Genomic DNA, 20392 nt, shown 5'->3' with positions numbered 1-20392 from the left:
AGTTTTTATAATGAATTTATATCTGGTTTTAGAGCCAATCCAAGCTCAAATTATTTAATTGTTCATAACATAAATATCATGTTTTATTATAATTTGGCAGACCAAGAGATTATTCATGTTTTATTTGCTTTACTGTCACAAAGCTTGAACTCATGACATCATGAGTGTTTTCTCCTTTAGAGGAAGTGTTGCTACTTCTGTTTTAGCTCAAACCTGAAACAATCGACCTCCTGATGAATACAAAGTTCTGCAGAGTGTGTGTGAACACACCACGGCGTGTGTGTGTGTGTTCACCGCTGGATATGCGACTAATAACTACAGTGCTGGTTTCTGATTGGCTGCACTCACCTTTATTGTTTTTTTACATCCCAGGTATCGAATCCTCGGATGATCCAAAGATCGCTGCTCTGTTTGTTCAGGGCCATAACAGGTTTTGCTGCTAGGATCAGAAGATCATCAGAACCTTTTGGACCTTCTTTGTTTCCCATCCACAGTGTGGATCTGGATCTGAACCTGCATTCATCCAATCAGGAAGCAGAAAGACACCAGAACTTGTAAGATTTCACAGTTTTTATCTGTGGTTTTCAGGTAGATTTGAGTTTTCAGTTATCAGAACTACTTTGGGATCCATTTTGAACGTTAATATTCCAGATGTTTCACTACTTTCTGCTTCTGAACTTCTTTTTTTTTGATCACAGGCAAATCTGCTGTTATGAAATGTATTTCCTGCTCCTTTTCAGAAGCACTTTCCTGCTCAGAAGTAATAAAATACACACATTTTAAATCTATTTTCATTTTATATTTTATCAAACTGGCAGATAAAACAAAGATCGGAGTGTTTGGTTATTGATTATCTCTGTTAAAAAGGGAGAGGCTTTAGGTTTTTACAACTTTAGAGCAAAGATAAAGACTTCCCAGGATCTGATATGATGCATCTGTGATTACATGATCCTTACAAAGACATTTTATTCTCAGACCAAAAATAAACCATTTCTCTTATAAGAACAGCCAAACACAGAACGGCACATTTTCTTGCAAATCAAATTAAATATTTATTGTAATTTAAGTCGTTTATTATACATGCCTTAAAATAAATTTTATTGCATCAACATTTCTAAATTTCTCAATTGGAGAACATTTATTAAATTTAATAATTTTTTTCTTTGTTTAGGAATAATTGGGAAAATAACTGTTATTCTAAATTGCTAATTTAGAAGAAATATAAGTATAAATATTTAAAAGTAAATTTTCAATGAGTTAATCATAACTTTCTGGTTCCCAGGGTTTCAATGTGACACTAAATCATTTGTCAAAGTGGGACAAACAGGAAAACATCTCATTCTAATGAATTAGCTCTATAAATTTCTTCATAAATCAGAAAATACCTTCAAAATTGACACCAATTTTGTTAGATCTGGTTAAAGTGTGGTGGCTGGTTGAACTTTTGACCTTTAAGCTTTTATTAATATCTTTAAAACAAAAGCAGCCCAAACAAAAATGTTTGCAGCACAAACATTTGACAGCAATTGTGTGTTTTGAAAAAGGTGGCGGCTTGTTTCTATTCCAAATGTCTCTGATTTTACATCATCAACTATTTGAAACACAAGGATGTTTTAAATGACAGAAAAAACAAAATGGCGACCTTTCTTATTAAGAACTGAATCGGCGGCTCTCTGTTCAGGCGCTCGTGATTCAGGTGTGATGATGGATGAGCCGAGCTAACGATGGGATCGGTCGTGTCGTTCTTTAGGAAGTTGTGTGGAGGGGAGAAGCAGAAAGGTGAGATCTGACAGAGACAAACTTCAGGAAGTGGTTGGTAGCTTTTTCCTCTCTCTGGTTTCACTTTTCATCTCCATCTTTTCCCAGAGGAGGAGAGACGCCTGCGAGCGAATGACCGAGCTTTCAACCAGACCTGGCAGTACGCTGTAAGTATGCACTGAACCAGGGCCACTTTCTATGCTACTCATTGTTTTGGCTGCTGTTGGAAGTGGAGCGAGACAAATAATATTATATTAAGCTTATGGATCTAATACTTAAGGCATATCCAGTATTTATTTATTTATTTATTTATTTATTTAGTATAACAATTGATTGATTTATTGGATGCCTGTAAAGTTTTCTTAAAAATTTCACATAGATAATTGTAAATCTTGTCTTTTTAATGTAATGAATTGTGGCACTTTTTTCTTTCCAAACATGCTGGATGGTCAACTTTTTAATAGGAAAGCTAAAACTGCCACAATTCAATGAACCAAAAATGACAACATTGATAATTAGACATGTAGCAATTTTAATAAAACTTGAGTGGCAGAAAGTAAATAATTCTTTTGTTACACTGAGTAAATAAATATAGCATTGAGTATAGAGGCCCTAAAAAGATATTGGAGTCATATATTCATTTAATTGGTTTACAGTGAACCCTCTTTTTTCGCGGGGGTTGCGTTCCAAAAAGAACCCGTGATCGGCAAAATCCCTGAAGTAGTTACCTTTATTTTTTACAATTATTATACAGCATAATTAAATACTCTACATTGAAACCAAAGAACAAAACCTGTTTTCAGGCCTAAGCATTTTTTAACAAATATAACGCTTTCTTACAAATAACTGCAGTAAAATAATCATTTTAATCATCAATATAAAGTACAGTAGGACAAAATTGTGACTCGCATATTTCACTGTTCCTCTGACTGTGATGCTGCAGCCTGACTCCGCTCTCTAGTGTCTTTTTCTTCTGAAGCCTGAGGTGCAGGTGTGTGTTTTTTTGGGAGAAGAACATAGTTATCGGTAGTTGCTGTAGCTCTTTTTTCTTCTGGGCAAAAATATTTGCCAAGCTGTATTACGTACATTTAAATACCGTGACATTATTGGCACACAGGTAGAGAAGAAGCGCGGAGACTGTTTAGCCAATCAGGACGCAGAACACAATGCACTGTGAAAAAAAAAAAAACTGCACAAAAAACTGAAACACTGTGAAAGGTGAATCATGTTATAGCGAGGGTTCACTGTATATTTGTAATTCCAGTATAATTCAAACGTTACAATAATTGTTCTTTACTGAAATTTTTGTCACTGGTTGAAATATCAACTAGAACCTGTTCTGAGGAGGAAAACTAAAGAAAAATAAAGAATCTAAAGTAATACATTATCAGTCATGTTTTGAAATTGTAAATATTAATTTCCTACTCATTACAAATTGTCACCATGCTGACATTATTGCATTTTTAGCTCATGTTTGAGAACATGTGTGCAAATCAAAAGTGTGTTTATGTTTGGGTGTGAGTTATAAGAGTGTGTGGACTTTGTCCTGCTTGTGGCAAAACATGTAATTATGTATGCCTCCTCCTAAAAAAGGAGGAGGCGTGGCTTCAATATTTAAGAATACCATAAATTGTAGTAAAATCTCTTTGGGTCACTTCACCTCTTTTGAGTATCTTGGAATTGAGGTTAAAGCCCACAAACGAACTTTGACAGTAACTCTATACAAAACTCCAACTTTTGTGGAAAATTTCTTTACTGACTTGAATGAGCTTCTATCTCTCATATGTATTGATTATGATTGTTTAATAATTGTTGGTGATTTCAACATTCATGTTGACAACCCCCAAGACAGAGGGGCAAAAAAGCTCGCTAATATTTTAGAGACTTTTGGTTTAACACAACATGTCAAACAAGCAACACACACTCAAGGACACACACTGGACCTGGTTATCAGTAAGGGTGTGAATATTTCCAATCTCTCTGTAACTGATGTCGCATTGTCGGATCACTTCGCTGTTATCTTTGAAAGTTCTTTATCTTTTAACCCACTTGGACAAACAGCAACCATCACAAAACGTTCTCTCACTGGAAACACAGCAGAAACTTTTAATCAAATCTACTCTTCTTCCTCACCCTTAAGCTGTAATGATGTAGATAAGTTGGTAAATGATTTTCAGTCTAAAGTCTCAGATATTATTGATTCCATTGCCCCAATTAAAATGAGGGTTTTGTCTGGTAGGAAGAAATCTCCATGGAGAAATGCACAAACAGTTAGATCTGCAAGACAACTCTGCCGTAGGGCAGAACGAAAATGGCGTAAAACTCAACTCCACGTTCATTGTGACATCTATAAAGAAAGACTATGTAACTATCAATAACACTAAAACATGCAAGAGAGGCTTTCTTTGCAGATGTCATAAACAAAAACATTAACAACGCTCGAGCTTTATTTGCAACAGTTGACAGCATCACAAACCCTCCTGTGACGTTACCGCCTGAATTCCAATGTATTGCCGCCTGCAACCAGTTTTCCAGCTTCTTTTCAGAGAAAATTCAAAAAATCAGAGGATTAATCTGTACATCCACTATAAAGTCAGTACCAATGCTGTGCCCAAACAAAACAAATACAGGAAAAATGACCCAGTTTCAACTACAACTACTTAATTATAAAACCCTACAGGAAATTATAAGTCAACTAAGCTCCAGTTCCTGCTGTCTGGATGTTTTACCCACAAATTTCTTTAAGAAAGTCCTGCCTGTTATTGCTGCTGATCTGATCCAAATAGTAAACTCATCGCTCTCATCACTGGGGTGATTTTTTTTTAACTTTCTTCCAGATTTGATTAACAAAACTTAATATATATTTTTTAAAGTTATTCTTTTTGTTCCTCAGAAAAATGCCATCAAAACGTCCAAATACAACCTTTTCTCCTTCCTGCCTCTGAACCTCTTTGAACAGTTCAGCAGGCTCGCCAACGCCTACTTCCTCTTCCTCCTCATCCTCGAGGTAGAACATTTCAGTCATTATTTTGAGTTGTTAATATTTTTGTGGCTTTAAATTTAGAAATAAATATATTTCTAGTTGTGCAACTTCTCTTTGTTGAATTCTGTGTAAATTTTAAGACCTTTTGTATTAAAAATGTGGTGGTTTGTGTCGTTTGACAGCTAATCCCACAAATCTCTGCTGTTCCCTGGTTCACTACGGCTGTGCCGCTGATCGTTGTTCTTTCCATATCGGGGGTCAAAGACGCTAACGATGACATAGTAAGGATAAAAAATTTATTGTTCATAAAAGAAACGGTGCTAGCTACTGAAATCAAATATGAGAAAACAATGTTTTCTGTCTCTTTTATGTGAAATGAGCAGAACAGACACAAACAGGACAAGCAGGTGAATAACCGCAAGGTGAAAGTCCTGATACACGGAGAGTGAGTCACTGCTTCCAAGATTTTACTAATAAAAACAGTTAGAGAGTTTTTCTTATCCAGCCAGATGATTTAGAGGTTTTTCTTTCCAGGCTGAGAGAAGAAAAATGGATGAACATCCAGGTTGGAGATATCATCAAAGTGGAGAGCAACCAGTTTGTTCCAGTAAGTTCGGACTTCTTAAATGGAAAATGTATTATTTGTTATGTAAAATTTTTGAAAGCTGAAGTCACTTTTAGCTGAACTGATGGTGCTTTCAGGCCGACCTCCTGCTTCTGTCCAGCAGCGAACCTCTCAACCTGATTTATGTGGAAACAGCTGAGTTAGACGGGTGAGTGTGAATCCCGAAACGCCTGAACAAGAGGCTAAATTTACCTTCTTACTTCTTCCTGGTGTCCCTCAGGGAAACCAACCTGAAGGTGAAACAGGCCCTGACCGTCACCGGGGAGATGGGAGACAACATCGATGATCTGTCTGCCTTCAGAGGTAACAAGTTCACTCAAACATGTTGGGATTCCTGATCATCTTCAGCTAAAACCAGATATTTACAGTACCTGTTCTTTTCCTCACTATCTGACTGGAAATTAGACAAAAGCTTTCATGTCTTAGGTCAGTAAGGATTGCCAAAATTATTTTTAATCACCAGAAGGAAGATGGGAGAAACTTGCAAGCCTGAGAACAGAATCAAGGATGACATAAGGAGGGACTGGTGCACTTAAAAAATAGCTGCCATCATGAGGAAAGATTACTGCTTAAAAGGAAATTCTACCAAATAGTACATAAAGTTTAAAAAAATATCTTGAACAGGAAATGATTAGACTGATTTAAAGGGGACCAATTATAGAAAATTCACATTTTGAACATTTTCTTCCATTTGTGTCTCTCTGCTTCTAAAAACAACACAAACGCTTAACAAACACCCAGCTGCTTTTTGGCAACAAGTTAATGTTTTTTGTTGTCTGAAAAATTTGTTGTTTCAAAAACCTCTGAATTGTTGAGCTACATTCCACAGGCACTGCACCGTTACCTAGCAACCCTAGCAGAGCCCAGCACCGTTACTTAGCAACATAAACAGACTTCCAGCACGTTTGATTTAAATTTAATTACCTAAGAATGACTTTGTGCAAAAGATGTTTTGTATCCCCTCTAAATCTGTATTAAGCCATTCAAGGAAGCATAATAAGTTACCTTTAATGTCAGACTATGAGAAACAAAAGGTTTTTTTGTGAACATCTGGATGCTAATGTCTGTGGTTTTCAGGTGAAGTTCGATGTGAGCCTCCAAACAACCATCTGGACAAATTCAAAGGGACTCTGACTGTGGATGAACAGCAACATGGGCTGGACAACGATAAGATCCTGCTCAGAGGATGCACTGTGAGGAACACAGAGTGGTGCTTCGGTTTGGTCATCTTCGCAGGTAAGAATCCCTCCCTGCAGCCAGAGCAGCAGCTGTTTGATAGTTGCAGAGAGATAGTTTGAAATGGTCTTAATGAGTAATTTCCTTGTAGACTAGACGCCTAGAAGAGTTTCTCTTAACCTTCAATAACTGTGTCTGATTCATTTCAGGTCTTGATACCAAGCTCATGCAGAACAGCGGGAGAACCACATTTAAACGGACCAGCATCGATCAGCTGATGAACATCCTGGTGTTATGTGTGAGTTCAAGCATCCACAATTTAAAAAATGTTATAATAAAGACAGTGTTGGGCACGGCTAGCTTAAAAGTTACCTGTGCCATTAGAAACAACAGTTCCGCTAACACTAAAGCGCTAAGCCAGCATTTTATTCAGAGGAAGCTAATGCAGAAGCAATAATGTGGTCAGTTCTGCCATTAGTACCCACCATGTTAACAGAAGGTTTACTAAACAGCCAAATAAATTAGGCTTTATAATTTATCCAAAGAAACTAATTTAGGGGAAGTGTGCTAAATGTTTACAATCATAGTAAAAGCACTAAATGAAAAATTAGCTCCACTATTTGCGCAATTGCAGAAGTGTGTCCATTGCTTTTAGATGATTGATTAAACATATTCCTCCATTTTGGTTAGATCTTTGGTTTCCTGGCAACTATTTGTGCCATCATGATGGTTGGCCATGCCATCTGGGAGGTAAATGAGGGCTCGACCTTCACAGCGTTTCTTCCCCGCCAATCAGGCGTTGACATTCCTCTATCGTCCTTCTACACCTTCTGGTCCTACGTCATTGTCCTCAACACGTTGGTGCCCAGTTCTCTTTATGTCAGGTAGGTGAAGACAGTAGCGTTAGCAGGAGTAGCCATGGTGCTACGTGGAGACTCAATGTTTTGTCTGGATTTTCTCATCAGCGTGGAGATGATTCGCCTCGGGAACAGCTTCTTCATAGACTGGGACAGGAAGATGTACTATCCGAAGAAAGACACTCCGGCTCAGGCGAGGACCACCACACTCAACGAGGAGCTGGGTCAGATCAAGTACATCTTCAGTGACAAGACCGGCACTCTGACACAGAACATCATGACCTTCAACAAATGCTCCATCAACGGGAGAAACTATGGTAGGAATCTGACACCTGATGAGTTTCTTTGTGTTTTTTCAATGAGGGGACGGATTCTTATTTTTGTAGTTTGTTACATTCAGTGAGGAGTTTTTAGGGAATAAGTACTTTCTAGAAACATTTGTTGGCTAGTAAAACACTAGAACCAATCCTTGACTCATCTTCAGTGTTCAGATGTTCAGGTACACAACCCATTGGCTGCCTGAAGTTGTAAAGTAATTAATAGCTTCACTCTAGAAATGTTGTTCTGTTGGACTGACTTTGCATTTCACATCAGTAAAATAGATATCCAGGGAGCCAAATGTATAGGTGCTTCTTCTCCCTATTGCAAGGAGTCAGTTCAGATGGTTTAAAAATATGAATGCCCCTCGGCCACCTACTGTATTCTTTGAATTTAGTCAATGAGTTGATTCTGACAAACATTTCTCTCTTACTCAGGTGAGCTGTATGACTTTTCTGGCCAAAGGATGGAGATAACGGAGGTAAAGCAGCCTCAACAGGCGACACCTTGTGCTCACAAGATGAATCTCAGATTAACTTGTTAGTTCTGCTAAAGCTAAAGCCCTACACCATGCTAATATTTATTATAAGCTAATAAATACTAAAGTAGTAAAGTGCCAAATTCAAACCTGTTAATACTCACCATGTATCAACAGAAAGCATCAAAAGCTAAGTAAATGAGCACTTTAGAATTTATCTGGAGAAATAAATTTAGGGGAAGCTAAGTGTGCTAAAACGTTTCAAAGATAGTAAAAAATTTGCTCCACTATTAGCAGATCAGCAGGGGTGTGTCTGCTACAGAATAAAAGTAAAGATTTGCAGCTTAATAATGTGATAGAAATCAACTATTTTTAGAAATCAGAGGAAAAACCACATCTCATCATTAGTTCTGCTAACACTAAATTGCTAAACTAACATGGTATTTAGCAGAAGATAATGCTAAATCACAGAAATGCTAAGTTCTGCGATGTTGATACAAATAATGTGTCAACTGAAACTTTACACAACAAAGTAATTTAGCACTTTAGAATTAATCAGGAGAAATGAATTTAAAAGAAGCAAAATGATCTAAAAACTTTCAAAGTTTACAAAATTGCCAAACTAAAAATTTGCTCCACCCATTAGCAGATTAACAAATTTTCTCCACCACTGAAGGAAAGTAAAACAATGATTTGCAGATTAGCAAACTTAAAATTGATCAACTTATGTTGATAAAAATGCTCTGGCCTCAAAGAGATGCGCTGAGTAATGAATGTCCTTTGCAGAACATGAAGAGAGTGGACTTCACCTGGAACCAGCTGGCAGATCCAAAGTTTGTCTTCCATGATTACAGCCTGCTGGAGTCGGTGAAGGAGGGAAACCCAGAGGCCCAGGCCTTCTTCCGCCTGCTGGCTCTGTGCCACACCGTCATGTCGGAGGAAAAGAAAGAGGGTCAGAGTCCGACAATCATCTGGTGTTTACAACAAGCAGCAACTTTCAGCTGACACTGCACATATAATAGACCTCAAAACTGTAAATATCCTCTTCTAGTATAATGAAAAATTTAATATTTAAAATATATTCAGTAGAACTACTTTAAAAAACAAACAATGGGTTGTGAATACATAATAAAAATCTGCATCAAACTGGCTGCCTAACAGCAGTGAAACAAGCTGACCAAATGTGCTGGAGCTCTGCTTGGGTTGCTAGGCGGCGGGTGGAATGTTGCTGTAGTTGCTAGGTAACAGCATAGTCCAGTTGAATGTGACGTTACATTCAGAAGGTTTTGAAATGTCTCATTTCCTAGGAACCAGAAAAACCAAAAATGACTCTGTGATTTTTTTAAGCAATCCCGATGGTTTTAGAAGCAGTAGTGATCAAAGAGGAAGTGTAAAAATTTGCTAAATGTGAATTTTTAAACTAGTACTTTGAGTTTTAGCATCTTTGTTGGATCCTGTGGCAGATTTTGATAAGGTGTTTGGCAGCAGAATGAGAGTAGAGACCAGAAGGCTAAATATAAAATAAAAACTAAGTAATTATGTGTTACATATGTTTAATCATTATTGCGTCCATCCTCCATGAACACCATCCGTCCTCTGCGTCGTCTGCCAGGGGAACTCAACTATCAGGCTCAGTCACCAGATGAGGGCGCTCTAGTGACCGCAGCGAGGAACTTTGGGTTTGTTTTTCGCTCCCGGACTCCAGAGACCATCACTGTCATGGAGATGGGGAGGAAAGTTACATATGAGCTTCTGGCTGTTCTGGACTTCAACAACATGAGGAAGAGGATGTCAGTGATTGGTAGGTGAGGGGGTGTGCATGTGTGTTGGTGTGCGTGTGGGCGTGTGTTTTACAGCAAAATTTAAAATATCTTATCAGAAATAATATTACTTGTTTAATTTTGTAAGCACAGAATTACAGAATGTTGTTTGTAAGGAGTTCCTACAAGGCCCAACATTATGTTAGACTTAATGTTGGTTGGCTGGCTGGCTGGCTGGCTGGCTGGCTGGCTGGCTGGCTGGCTGGTTGGTTGGTTGGTCGGTTGGACGGACGGACGGACCGACGGACGGATGGACGGACAGACGTCTTATTTACCAAACGTTGTCTCTTTAAATCTCCCTCCCAGTCCGTGACCCTGAGGGAAGGATGACTCTTTACTGCAAAGGAGCAGACACCATCATCTATGAGCGACTGCACCCATCCTGCTCCAAACTGAAGGATGTCACCAGCACACACCTGAATGTGAGACATTACCACCAAACGACTGATTTTCCTCTGAAAGGAGAAACGCTTTAATGGTTCTGAAATGTTCAAACCAGGAGTATGCAGGCGACGGGCTTCGCACTCTGGCTCTGGCCTACAAAGACTTGGAGGAGAGCTACATGGAACGCTGGCTGCAGCGCCACCAGGAGGCCACCACGGCCATTGAGGGACGCGAGGACAGACTGGATGTTCTCTACGAAGACATCGAAACGGACCTGATGGTTAGCTCAGAGCTGCTAATCACACCAGCTAGCAGGGAGGGGTTATAACGAGAGATACCCATGTCTTGATCAATTATTCACTTCTTGAGTGGCCTTTTTACAAAAATTTTATTTTTTTTACACTTGAGTACAGTTGCTTGTACTCTTAACAGGGTTATAACCTCTTGTTATAACAGAAGGTGGCTAAGAAGAACATCAGGACTTTTACGTTGCTAACTGCTAACTTTGCTTCCAGCTGTTGGGAGCCACAGCTGTGGAGGACAAGTTGCAGGACGGCGTCCCTCACACCATCGAGCAGCTGGCCAAAGCTGACATCAAAATCTGGGTTCTGACTGGAGATAAACAAGGTTTGCACCCAATGTGCCTATAACCCCAGTCATTCAATTTAATTTAATTCAAATCATTCTCTTAAACAGTAATTTATTTATTTTAATTCACAGAAACAGCAGAAAACATTGGATATTCCTGCAACATTTTGAGAGAAGAGATGAAGGAGATCTTTGTTGTGACTGCTAACACAGCTGACAAGGTCAAAGAGGAACTGCAGTGAGTCAATCAATAACTATTTATTGTTGGGTCTTCTGATTATTTTTACTACATACAACCAGCAGTAAATGCAAACCATGCTTTAGAAATTCACTCAAACAAAGACACAGCACCTTTCATAATTACTAGCATACCAAATAAACATTGATCGTAAATTAATTTATACATTATTGCAGTTTACACTGAAAATTAAAACAAATATAACCTCTAATTTGAGACGCTTCTCTTCAAAGTGGACAGGTAAGAGAAAATGCCTTTCGACTAAAGCAAACATGATAAAAACCCCAAAACACAAGCCATAAACACTATTTCGCATAAGCTAATGCTAAAGTGCTATACCAACTCAGTTTTTAGCAAAAGCTAATGTTAAAGATCTATACCAACACAGCATTAATCAGAAATTAATGCTAAAGCACTATACCAACACGGTATGTAGCAGATGCTAAACATAAAGCTTTATTCGACATGGTATTTTGTGGAAGCTGATGCTAAAGAAAAACATGTGATTTAGCTTTAGCTAATGTTATAATATTATGCCAACACAATATTTTACCAAAGCTAATGCTGAAGCACTGTACCAACACCATATTTATCAGAAGCTAATGCTAAAGCAGTAAATTCAACCATGTTGAAACACCTACCATGTCTCAGGGACATGGTAGGTGTTCTTGCATACAATCATCCCATCCAACTCCACCAATATGCATTTTCACAAGAAATCCCTTCTCAAATCCCACTCATAATTTATCTCTGTCTTAGCTATGATTTTACAAAAACTGACAAATTAGCCATGAAATCTTAGCTTTAGTTGTGATTTTCTGCCATCTTTCTTATTTTCAGGAACGCCAGAAGGAAAATGTGTCCCGGATCAGCAGAGAAGCCAAAGGTGATCAAAGCTCGAGCCGGCTTGTTTTGGCTCCAGAAGACCCAGACTGTCCAGGATGAGAAAGTAAACGGAGAATATGGCCTGATTATAAACGGACATAGCTTGGTAAGAAGCTGTTTTAGGCACCAAACAGTTTCAGTTATTTTCTGAATAAAAATGCAGTCTTTGGGTTAGCTGGAGTTATACGGCCTACAGAAGTGTGTGAACTCTTAATCTTTAGGCCTACGCGCTGCAAGAGGACTTGGAGTTGGAGCTGCTGAGGACGGCATGCATGTGCAAGACGGTCATTTGCTGCAGGGTCACCCCGCTGCAGAAGGCCCAGGTGGTTGAACTGGTCAAGAAGTACAAGCAGGCTATAACTCTGGCCATAGGAGACGGAGCCAATGATGTCAGCATGATCAAGGGTAAAAATCAGAAATCAGAGTTTAAGTCCAACTAAAGGCTCTCCCATACTTCATCTGAAGCATCAAAATTGACTTTGATTGATGTAGCTGAAAATTGCATCGTCTTATTTGCAGGAATGTGTCTTCTTTCCATTCTTGATACAGTTACAACAGAGCTCTGTACAAAGTGTTGCGTGATTGGTCAGGAATTTTTGGGCGTGTTTTATGGGGACATTGCTATCCGAACTAATTTGATCAACCAATTATCCGGTTTCTGTATCCACAGGCAACATGAACACTTTTGAGGAGCGGGTTGTTGGATAAAGTGAGGAATTACAAATATTTTCATGATTCTTCACTGAATATCTACAAAGATTGTTTAATTGGTAAAAACTGCACTGGAAATTCCAACTTATTGTTTACAATGTCTGCAAGAAGGTGTGCTGATTTCTCCGTGACCGTTTTGTTACTGATATGCTTTGGGCGTGACTTATGCCAAATCGGGAGAGGTGTCTTCAGGTGGTTTGTGATGTATGTGAACGCCAAGTGGACCAGAGACCACTCCAAAAGGTGACTACAAAGCAGGGCATTCTGGGTAAATACAACCAAAATAAACATCCTTGCCTAGCGCTAGCGGGAGAAACTGTTTGTGGTTTTTAGTCAAAGACAAAAGAGAAATCCTACAACCAGTACAATCTGATGCTACTCCATTTTTGTTAGCATCTTACCAAGAAGGAAGTTGCAGTCAGTGTCTTCTTCTGAGATTTTTGTGTAGTTTCCCTCAGTGGTTCTTTGTGCAGTGCCACCACAGGTGGGGAGGGGAACAGATTTGGATCATCAGAAGTAGTACAGTGTGAAAGCAAACTGCACCAGTTGAAAATTTAACAAAAGTTGCAATTTTGGTCACCAATTGAACTGAGTCTACCAGACTATCGGGTGGGAAAACACCCTTAACACCCTGCAGCCACATGGCCTTGCGTTGACTGTTCAACTTTGGCTCCCCATGTTGTTGATATCAGCTGTCAATGAAGCTGTTCTATGGTGAAATTGCATCAGTTTTGTTAATCAGAAATGGTGAGGAATCACTTATATGCCTGATTCTTCACTAAATAACTGCAATGATTGTCAAAAGGCTAAAAGTTCTCTGCAGAAAGATGCGTCTCTCTCCCCATGACTGTTTCATTGTGTGCAAAACGTCCCTCAACAAGGTAACCATAAATCAATTCTTCAGCTTTGAGTGAACAATGGGAGAGCCTTAAAAGGTCCAGGAAACCCTTCAGACTGAAAAACAAGTGAAGAATCTCATCGTTTTGCTTCTAGCTGCTCATGTCGGTGTGGGCATCAGCGGTCAGGAGGGGATGCAAGCTGTTCTCTCCAGCGACTTCTCCTTCGCCCAGTTCCGTTACCTCCAGCGCCTCCTGCTGGTGCACGGCCGCTGGTCCTACATTCGCATGTGCAAGTTCCTGCAATATTTCTTCTACAAGAACTTTAGCTATACCCTTCTTCACTTCTGGTATGGTTTCTTCTGCGGCTTTTCTGCACAGGTGAGTGAAAAGTCCTGGAGCTGCATGATGAAAGTTCACACTTGGTGTGAATGTTGACTGATCTTTTTGTGGTTCTTGTCCCAGACTGTTTATGACAGCTGGTTCATCACCTTGTATAATATGGTTTATACTGCTACCTCAGTTCTCGCCTTGGGCCTCTTTGACCAGGTAGAAGGAATCTTGTTATTTTTTATTTAAAAGACAAAGCAATGGTGAGATATATCCCACTCCGGTCCCTTAGCTTACACCGTTGTACCTTTTCTTATTGCTTTCTCTCGCAGGACGTCAACGACCGCTGGAGTTTCCAATATCCTCAGCTCTACTCTCCCGGCCAGCTCAACATGTTTTTCAGTAAAAGAACTTTTGTCCAATGTTTAATAGTCACCACCTACACCTCCCTGGTCCTCTTCTTTATCCCATGGGCAGCCATGCAGGACTCTGTCCGGGGCGATGGCAAGGACGTAGCGGACTATCAGTCCTTCTCTATGTTGACGCAAACCAGCCTGATGTTAGTGGTGAGCTCTCAGGTAAGACGTTCTCTGCTCTTAGTGTCATTTATCATATATTTGATAGCTTTGTACCAATTTCATCATGCTTGGTTATGGAAAAATGGAAAAATCTCTAGCATATTTTAAATGATGCATGCTGGTGTAACTGTGCCTGAGTGAAGTTGGCCACCCCACCTTGTTCAAATTAAACTAAATTGATGTTAAACGTTTTAGTAGCACAGTTGACATGATTCCTAACAGTTGAGCATATCACCAAGGAAAACTCAGTAAAAAAACAGATTTTTTATTTTTTATTTTCCAGATGTTTCTTGACACCCATTACTGGACAGCAATTAATCAGTTCTTTCTGTTGGGCAGCATTGCTGCCTACTTGGCCATCACTTTTACTTTTTACAGCAATGGCCTTTTTTTCATGTTCACCTCCAGTTTCCCCTTCATTGGTGAGTAGATTTAGCTTTTTATCATGTCTAATACTTGGTTCCAAACTAAAATGTACTTAAGTATTAATTTAGTAAATGTTTTATAAGAAATGAAAGAAAGTCGGTTTAAATTTCCTAAATGTAAGATTTTTAATTTATACTTACGCTCAAAAATGCTATATTTTTAAATATAAATACATTGACATTGATGACACAAACCAAAGTAATAATTTACAAAATATGGGATTAAAAATTTTGCCCAGTGAAACTCCATTGTTAAAATTATAACACCCACTGGCGATTCTAGCCCAGTTTTAGGGGCGCTTTAGCACCCCTAAAACCCTGACTCATAATGTCCACTTTTCCATAGATGGACAGTCATTCTTATTTTTAAAAAAAAAAGGCCAACAGGCGCATAACATTCAGATAAAAATAAGGGTAATGCAATTTCTAAGTATGATTTTCAAATAAAGTTCAGGTTAAGGACTCATTTTCAATAGTCATTAACCTGAACTTCTACCTTGATAATAAACTGGTTTTAGGTTTAGTAATCCTATGAATTTAGTAAAATGTTCTTCAAATGCATTTTTTTTTTTTGTTACCCCTCCAGGGGGTCTTTTGTGGGCTCTAGTGTCCCTTATATGATAGTAGGCTGACAGGAAACAGGGAAGGAGAGGGGGGAAGACATGCGGCAAATGTCGTCGGGTCCGGGTCAAGGACTCAAGGCCTCCAAATACGGGTCACGCTAACCCCTACGCCACCATGGCACACCCGGAAATGCATATTTTTAAGTAGATTTTATTTTAATTTCCACACTAGGACTGTGCCACTCCACAGCTGCTTGTCTCTCAGTTAATGTTAGCAGATGTTGGCAGGTATGACGTGGTCTGATTCTGTTTCAAACTGAGTTTATACACCTCTGGAAAAAATGTAAAGTTTCTCTGATTTTACTCTTTATATGTATACAGTATGTTTGAGTAAAATGAATATTGTTTATTCTATGAGTTACTGACAACATGTCTTCATTTTGTTTGTGAATGTATGTAAATAAGCAGTTAGAATTAGGAAACTGCACCAACAAATATCTTTTCATGGGTCTTAGCCCTGCTGGGGGCCCTGATAACACCTTTAGAAAAAACTGTTTAAAATATTCCCTTTTAACAGGAATAAATCAGACTCAGTGCAGTTAGATGAAAAACTGACACAGGAGAGAAAGTTAATTTTTTTAATAACAGGAAATTATGCAAACTGGAGAGTAGTAGGAAAAGCAAGTAGTCAGTTTGCCTCCAGTAGTTTATAGTAGGATAGCTACAGAAATGCACAGTTTATAGTTTTAACCACTAGGTGTCACTATTACCTCCAAATCTGAGACTTTGGCTTCACTAATAATGTATGGCTGAAAGTTAAATTCTTTCTTTTGTATAATCTGCTGCTTTTAACGGAATAAACTTAATTTGTTTTTATTTTTTATGCGTCCAAATTTGCTTGTGTGGTAATAAACTGTTGTAAAATGGATTTCAGGCTCAGCGAGGAACAGTTTGAACCAGCCGAACGTGTGGCTGACAATGTTCCTGACCTGTCTTCTCTGCATCCTGCCTACGGTGGCTTATCGGTTCCTCCACATGCTGCTTCGTCCCACCATCACTGATAAGGTGGGGAACCAAAACCAGAAGCCTTTTTACTGTATCGACGCATATTAAAGTCATATGATGTGTTTGAACTGTTGTTTAAAGCAAAAGTAAGAGCAATAATCTGTAAAAAGGAGAACTGGAATGCATGGATTTTCTGTAATTCCCAATCTGCTCACATATATACGTACACCTTCACCAATATTTAGTTAAATCTTTGCTAACTACATCTTGGCTGCATTCATCTAATTCATGATTTTAGTGCAAAAATGTATTTTCCAGGAGAACCATGGAGTCCATTGTATGATGACTTATCAGGCCCAATGTGGATCGAGAAATAATTGGAGTAAATTTGAAATTAATCTTAATTTACATTTTTGTGTTAAAACTCAAAAAAATTATAGAATTAAACGTATAAATTTTAAGATTAATCCCAGAAATTCTGACAAAAAATAAAGAAAATTTCTGAGTTTGAAAAGTTGAAAATTTGCTGTAAATGTTTTTGTTTTTAAATTAACATAAACCTCTCAAATTTATTTAGAAAAAAGGTGGAAATCTTTGAGTGTGAAAACTCAAAATTTTGCTAGAAAACACTCACAAATGTTGAGATTAATTTCAGAAATTTTCTAGAAAAAATAAGGAAATTTTCAAGATTTCAAAAGTTTAAAAAAATCACTTTAAAAAAGATTTCATAGTTTCTCCTAAGCGATTTTTATGAGATCTTTTGGTAGAAATGTATTTCTTGTTTTCCTATCTAAAATGGCCCTAATACGCCGTTGAACCATCGTGGAAAATGGCCGCCATTTTGATTTATAACGGTTTTATTCCCCCAAAAGAGCTAGCCCCTGAGAACAAGATTTATCTGAAATATTTACTTAACTTCAGCACTATGAAGCGGAACACTGTTAGTATTTGCTCAACAGAAGGTTTGTAGCTAGATTTAAGCTAAATATGAGCCATCTCTCCAGGTCAGGCATAAGGCTCGGGAGGAGGGACAGCCGGCTCCGGCTCCTTACCGGCCGCCTCCACGGCGCGTCAGCACCCGCCGCTCCAGCTACGCCTTCTCCCACTCCCAGACCTGGTGACCTCCCGCAAATTCCTGCGCCTGAAGAGGCGTCCGTCCCTGTTCGGCAGAAAGGACTCTCCGCTGGTGGAGAACCAGCCGCAGCGCTATCGGACCATAACGGAGGAGTCGCAGACATAGGATGCGTTCAGGGACTGAATTATTGCTATTTGTGTCGTTATTTTGATACCTGACTGAGAACTGGATGGATGCCAGAGGAAATTATAGCGTTATTAAAACACTGAAATAATGTTTTTTATTATTATTATTATTATTGATAACGAGCTAATGGCATCAAATATGTTTACTAATTATACATTAAAAGTAAAAACTGGTGACCTTCGATGCTTACAGTTCCAGTCTGGTTTACTTCTTTGGCGCCAGACAAGAAAAGGCGCCATCTTGTGGTGTGAAGAGTGTAAGCGCAGTAATAAACTCCATGACGTTTTTATTTTCTTTTTTTTAATCGTTGTTCCTGTTTTTCAGCGTCTTTAAGCAAAAATTATGTTTACTTCTCAGATTTTTCTGAAACACTATTTGGCCTTTATTAAACATTTATTATATTTTAAACAGAAAAGTACAATATATACCAATCACATAAACATACAGTGGAAAAAGTTCCAGATTTAATTGTCTTTGCATGTTTATAACATCAAACAGATTTAAATATTAGTTAGAAGACAACACGAGTAAACACGAAATTCTGTTTTTAAATGGAGGTGTTTTTTTATTAAAAGAGAAACAAAATCCAAGCTGGGATTAATTATTGCAGATAAGCTTTATTTTAAACTTAATGTGACACATTTAAGCTCCAAGTTAAACTTTGTTTCTAATAGAAATAAATTATATTTCTTCCTCATATGTCTTCAGTTTCTGGTCTCAAATACTTTGTTGTCTTTTTCTGTTTTATATTCCATATCAAACGCCGCCAGGAATCTGATTGTAATTATCACATATCTCCACTAGGATGAGCATTTTCCCACCTTTTCAGGTCACTGATGTTTTTGATTAATAAAACTTTACGTCAGAGGTTGAAAAGTACTCACATTCTCTACTTACGTAGAAGTAAAGATACTTGTATGAAAAAATATAATAGTAAAAGTACAAGTTGGACTGTTCTACTCGAGGAAAAGTAAAGTACAAGTTTTGAAACGTACTCAAGTACAAAAAGTAAAGAATACAAATTGACTTTTCATGAATCTAAAATAAAGTTCAGTTAGTTCAGAAACATCAGAACAACATGATGTTCATGATTTGCATTGAAATTAAATCCAAGGCGAACATTTAATTAAGATCTGTTGAGTTATATTTGCATAAATTAATCAAAAATAAAGACAAACATATTTCAGAAAGCTTTGTTGAAATTTTTTTAATGAGTAATTCATTAATAAAGTTACATTATTTAAAGATGGCGCAAAAGACCCACAATGTATGGCGAGTGAAGAGTTTTAATAAATTAATGACACATTTAATAGTTATTTCATTATTGTCATTTAACACTCTTCACTCTCACTGCAGAGTCAAACGAGCCAAACTAACTGAAAAACCTGTTCCCCCCGTCGCCTGTGGGGGCGCTGCACCAAGAACTACTGAAGGAATCAACGCAAAACCTCTGAAGAAGACCAGCGCAATGTCCTTCTTCACAAAAAGTAAACAAAACGGAGCCGTGTCCTATTTTAGTGGGTGTAGGATTTCTCCACTGATATACATTACTAGTTTGGACTTCCCCTGTTAGCTGCTAATCCTAGCGACGCTCCTGCTGGCGCAATTACTGCAAGTCACTGCGTCATGTCCGCAAAACCATACTGTTCCAATGCGGGATGAGCAGGAATCTGCCACAAAAATGATCGTAGCGCCCTTATTTCTTAACCGATTTCTGTAAAATGTGGCTTAAGTTAAAGCTGAGAAAAGTGATGATGTTTTGATATGTAAAATATGTATCCTCCCTTGATATAAGTCGATAAACAATTTGGTTTCTGTCAAGATCCAAGAGAAGCCTAAGCAAATTGCTCTTTTACATTGGTCAATAATTTAATATTGCATAAATGCCGCTGCTAAAATTAGTAAAAAAAGTAACAGACCATGACCCATATACGTTATGAAATACAGTATGTCCTTCTATTTGATGACTGAATATATCTTCAAAACAAACTAGGGAATTAGTCCAGTTTGTGTCATTTATTAAAGGTATAAAAACTACAGCAGATGCAGTGCGCCACAGCAAGGGGAAAATAAGGTGACAAACAGATGTAAAACAACTTTAAACCATTTATATTCCCTTTTTCTTCGCTGTCTATGTCGGCTTGCAGACTCGTTGCCATAGCAACCGACACAACATCTCCGTTAACCCGCAAAGCAGAGAGTAATATATTGACCAGAGCGTCCTGCACTGTATAAAGCTTCCTGCTTTTGGAGCGGTCTCCTCTCAGCTTGCATTCACACTGCCTTCATACCTTATAAGAGTTCACTTCAATCGGCCCAGACCTAGATTTTTAGGCGGATCACAGTTCCTCTTTGTAGTCCACGTTAGAATTTGCATACACACTCCCCAAACGAATCAGACTTTCTAGACAAACAAAAAAGTCTTATTAAAACGAACTAATTAAGGCTGGAATGTTTTTTGCACCTGGGCGGGTTTTATATTGTGTTTGAACTGGAAACCATAGACATAAGTGCTGGAAACCGCCAAATCTGGCAACCTCACCGAAGTTTTTTTTTTTTATGATCTTGAGGTG

The 20392-nt window shown here is 38.3% G+C and overlaps 2 protein-coding genes across 2 annotated transcripts in view; both read left to right on the top strand.

The window, feature by feature from the left end:
• Positions 1-20392, top strand: part of LOC116724487 (NLR family CARD domain-containing protein 3-like) — a 638369-nt gene that overhangs the window by 132672 nt on the left and 485305 nt on the right. The gene's annotated exons all lie outside the window — the stretch shown is intronic.
• Positions 424-18521, top strand: LOC116724443 (phospholipid-transporting ATPase ID-like). The gene is given in 30 exon segments (XM_032570160.1): positions 424-554; positions 699-760; positions 1682-1779; positions 1867-1925; positions 4652-4765; positions 4924-5022; positions 5125-5186; positions 5276-5348; positions 5444-5514; positions 5587-5669; positions 6444-6602; positions 6752-6840; positions 7233-7426; positions 7508-7716; positions 8155-8198; positions 8982-9147; positions 9808-9996; positions 10322-10437; positions 10515-10679; positions 10915-11026; positions 11120-11225; positions 12066-12216; positions 12332-12515; positions 13815-14038; positions 14123-14206; positions 14320-14565; positions 14849-14987; positions 16488-16618; positions 17563-17665; positions 17668-18521. Coding segments are annotated over 28 exon segments (3558 nt in total). The 5' UTR covers positions 424-554; positions 699-760; positions 1682-1724; the 3' UTR covers positions 17799-18521.

The sequence above is a fragment of the Xiphophorus hellerii genome, chromosome 8, assembly GCF_003331165.1.
Source record: "Xiphophorus hellerii strain 12219 chromosome 8, Xiphophorus_hellerii-4.1, whole genome shotgun sequence".
Classification (NCBI taxonomy): domain Eukaryota; kingdom Metazoa; phylum Chordata; class Actinopteri; order Cyprinodontiformes; family Poeciliidae; genus Xiphophorus; species Xiphophorus hellerii.
Note: the sequence above shows the minus strand (reverse complement) of the source record. Positions and strands in the feature narration are given on the sequence as shown.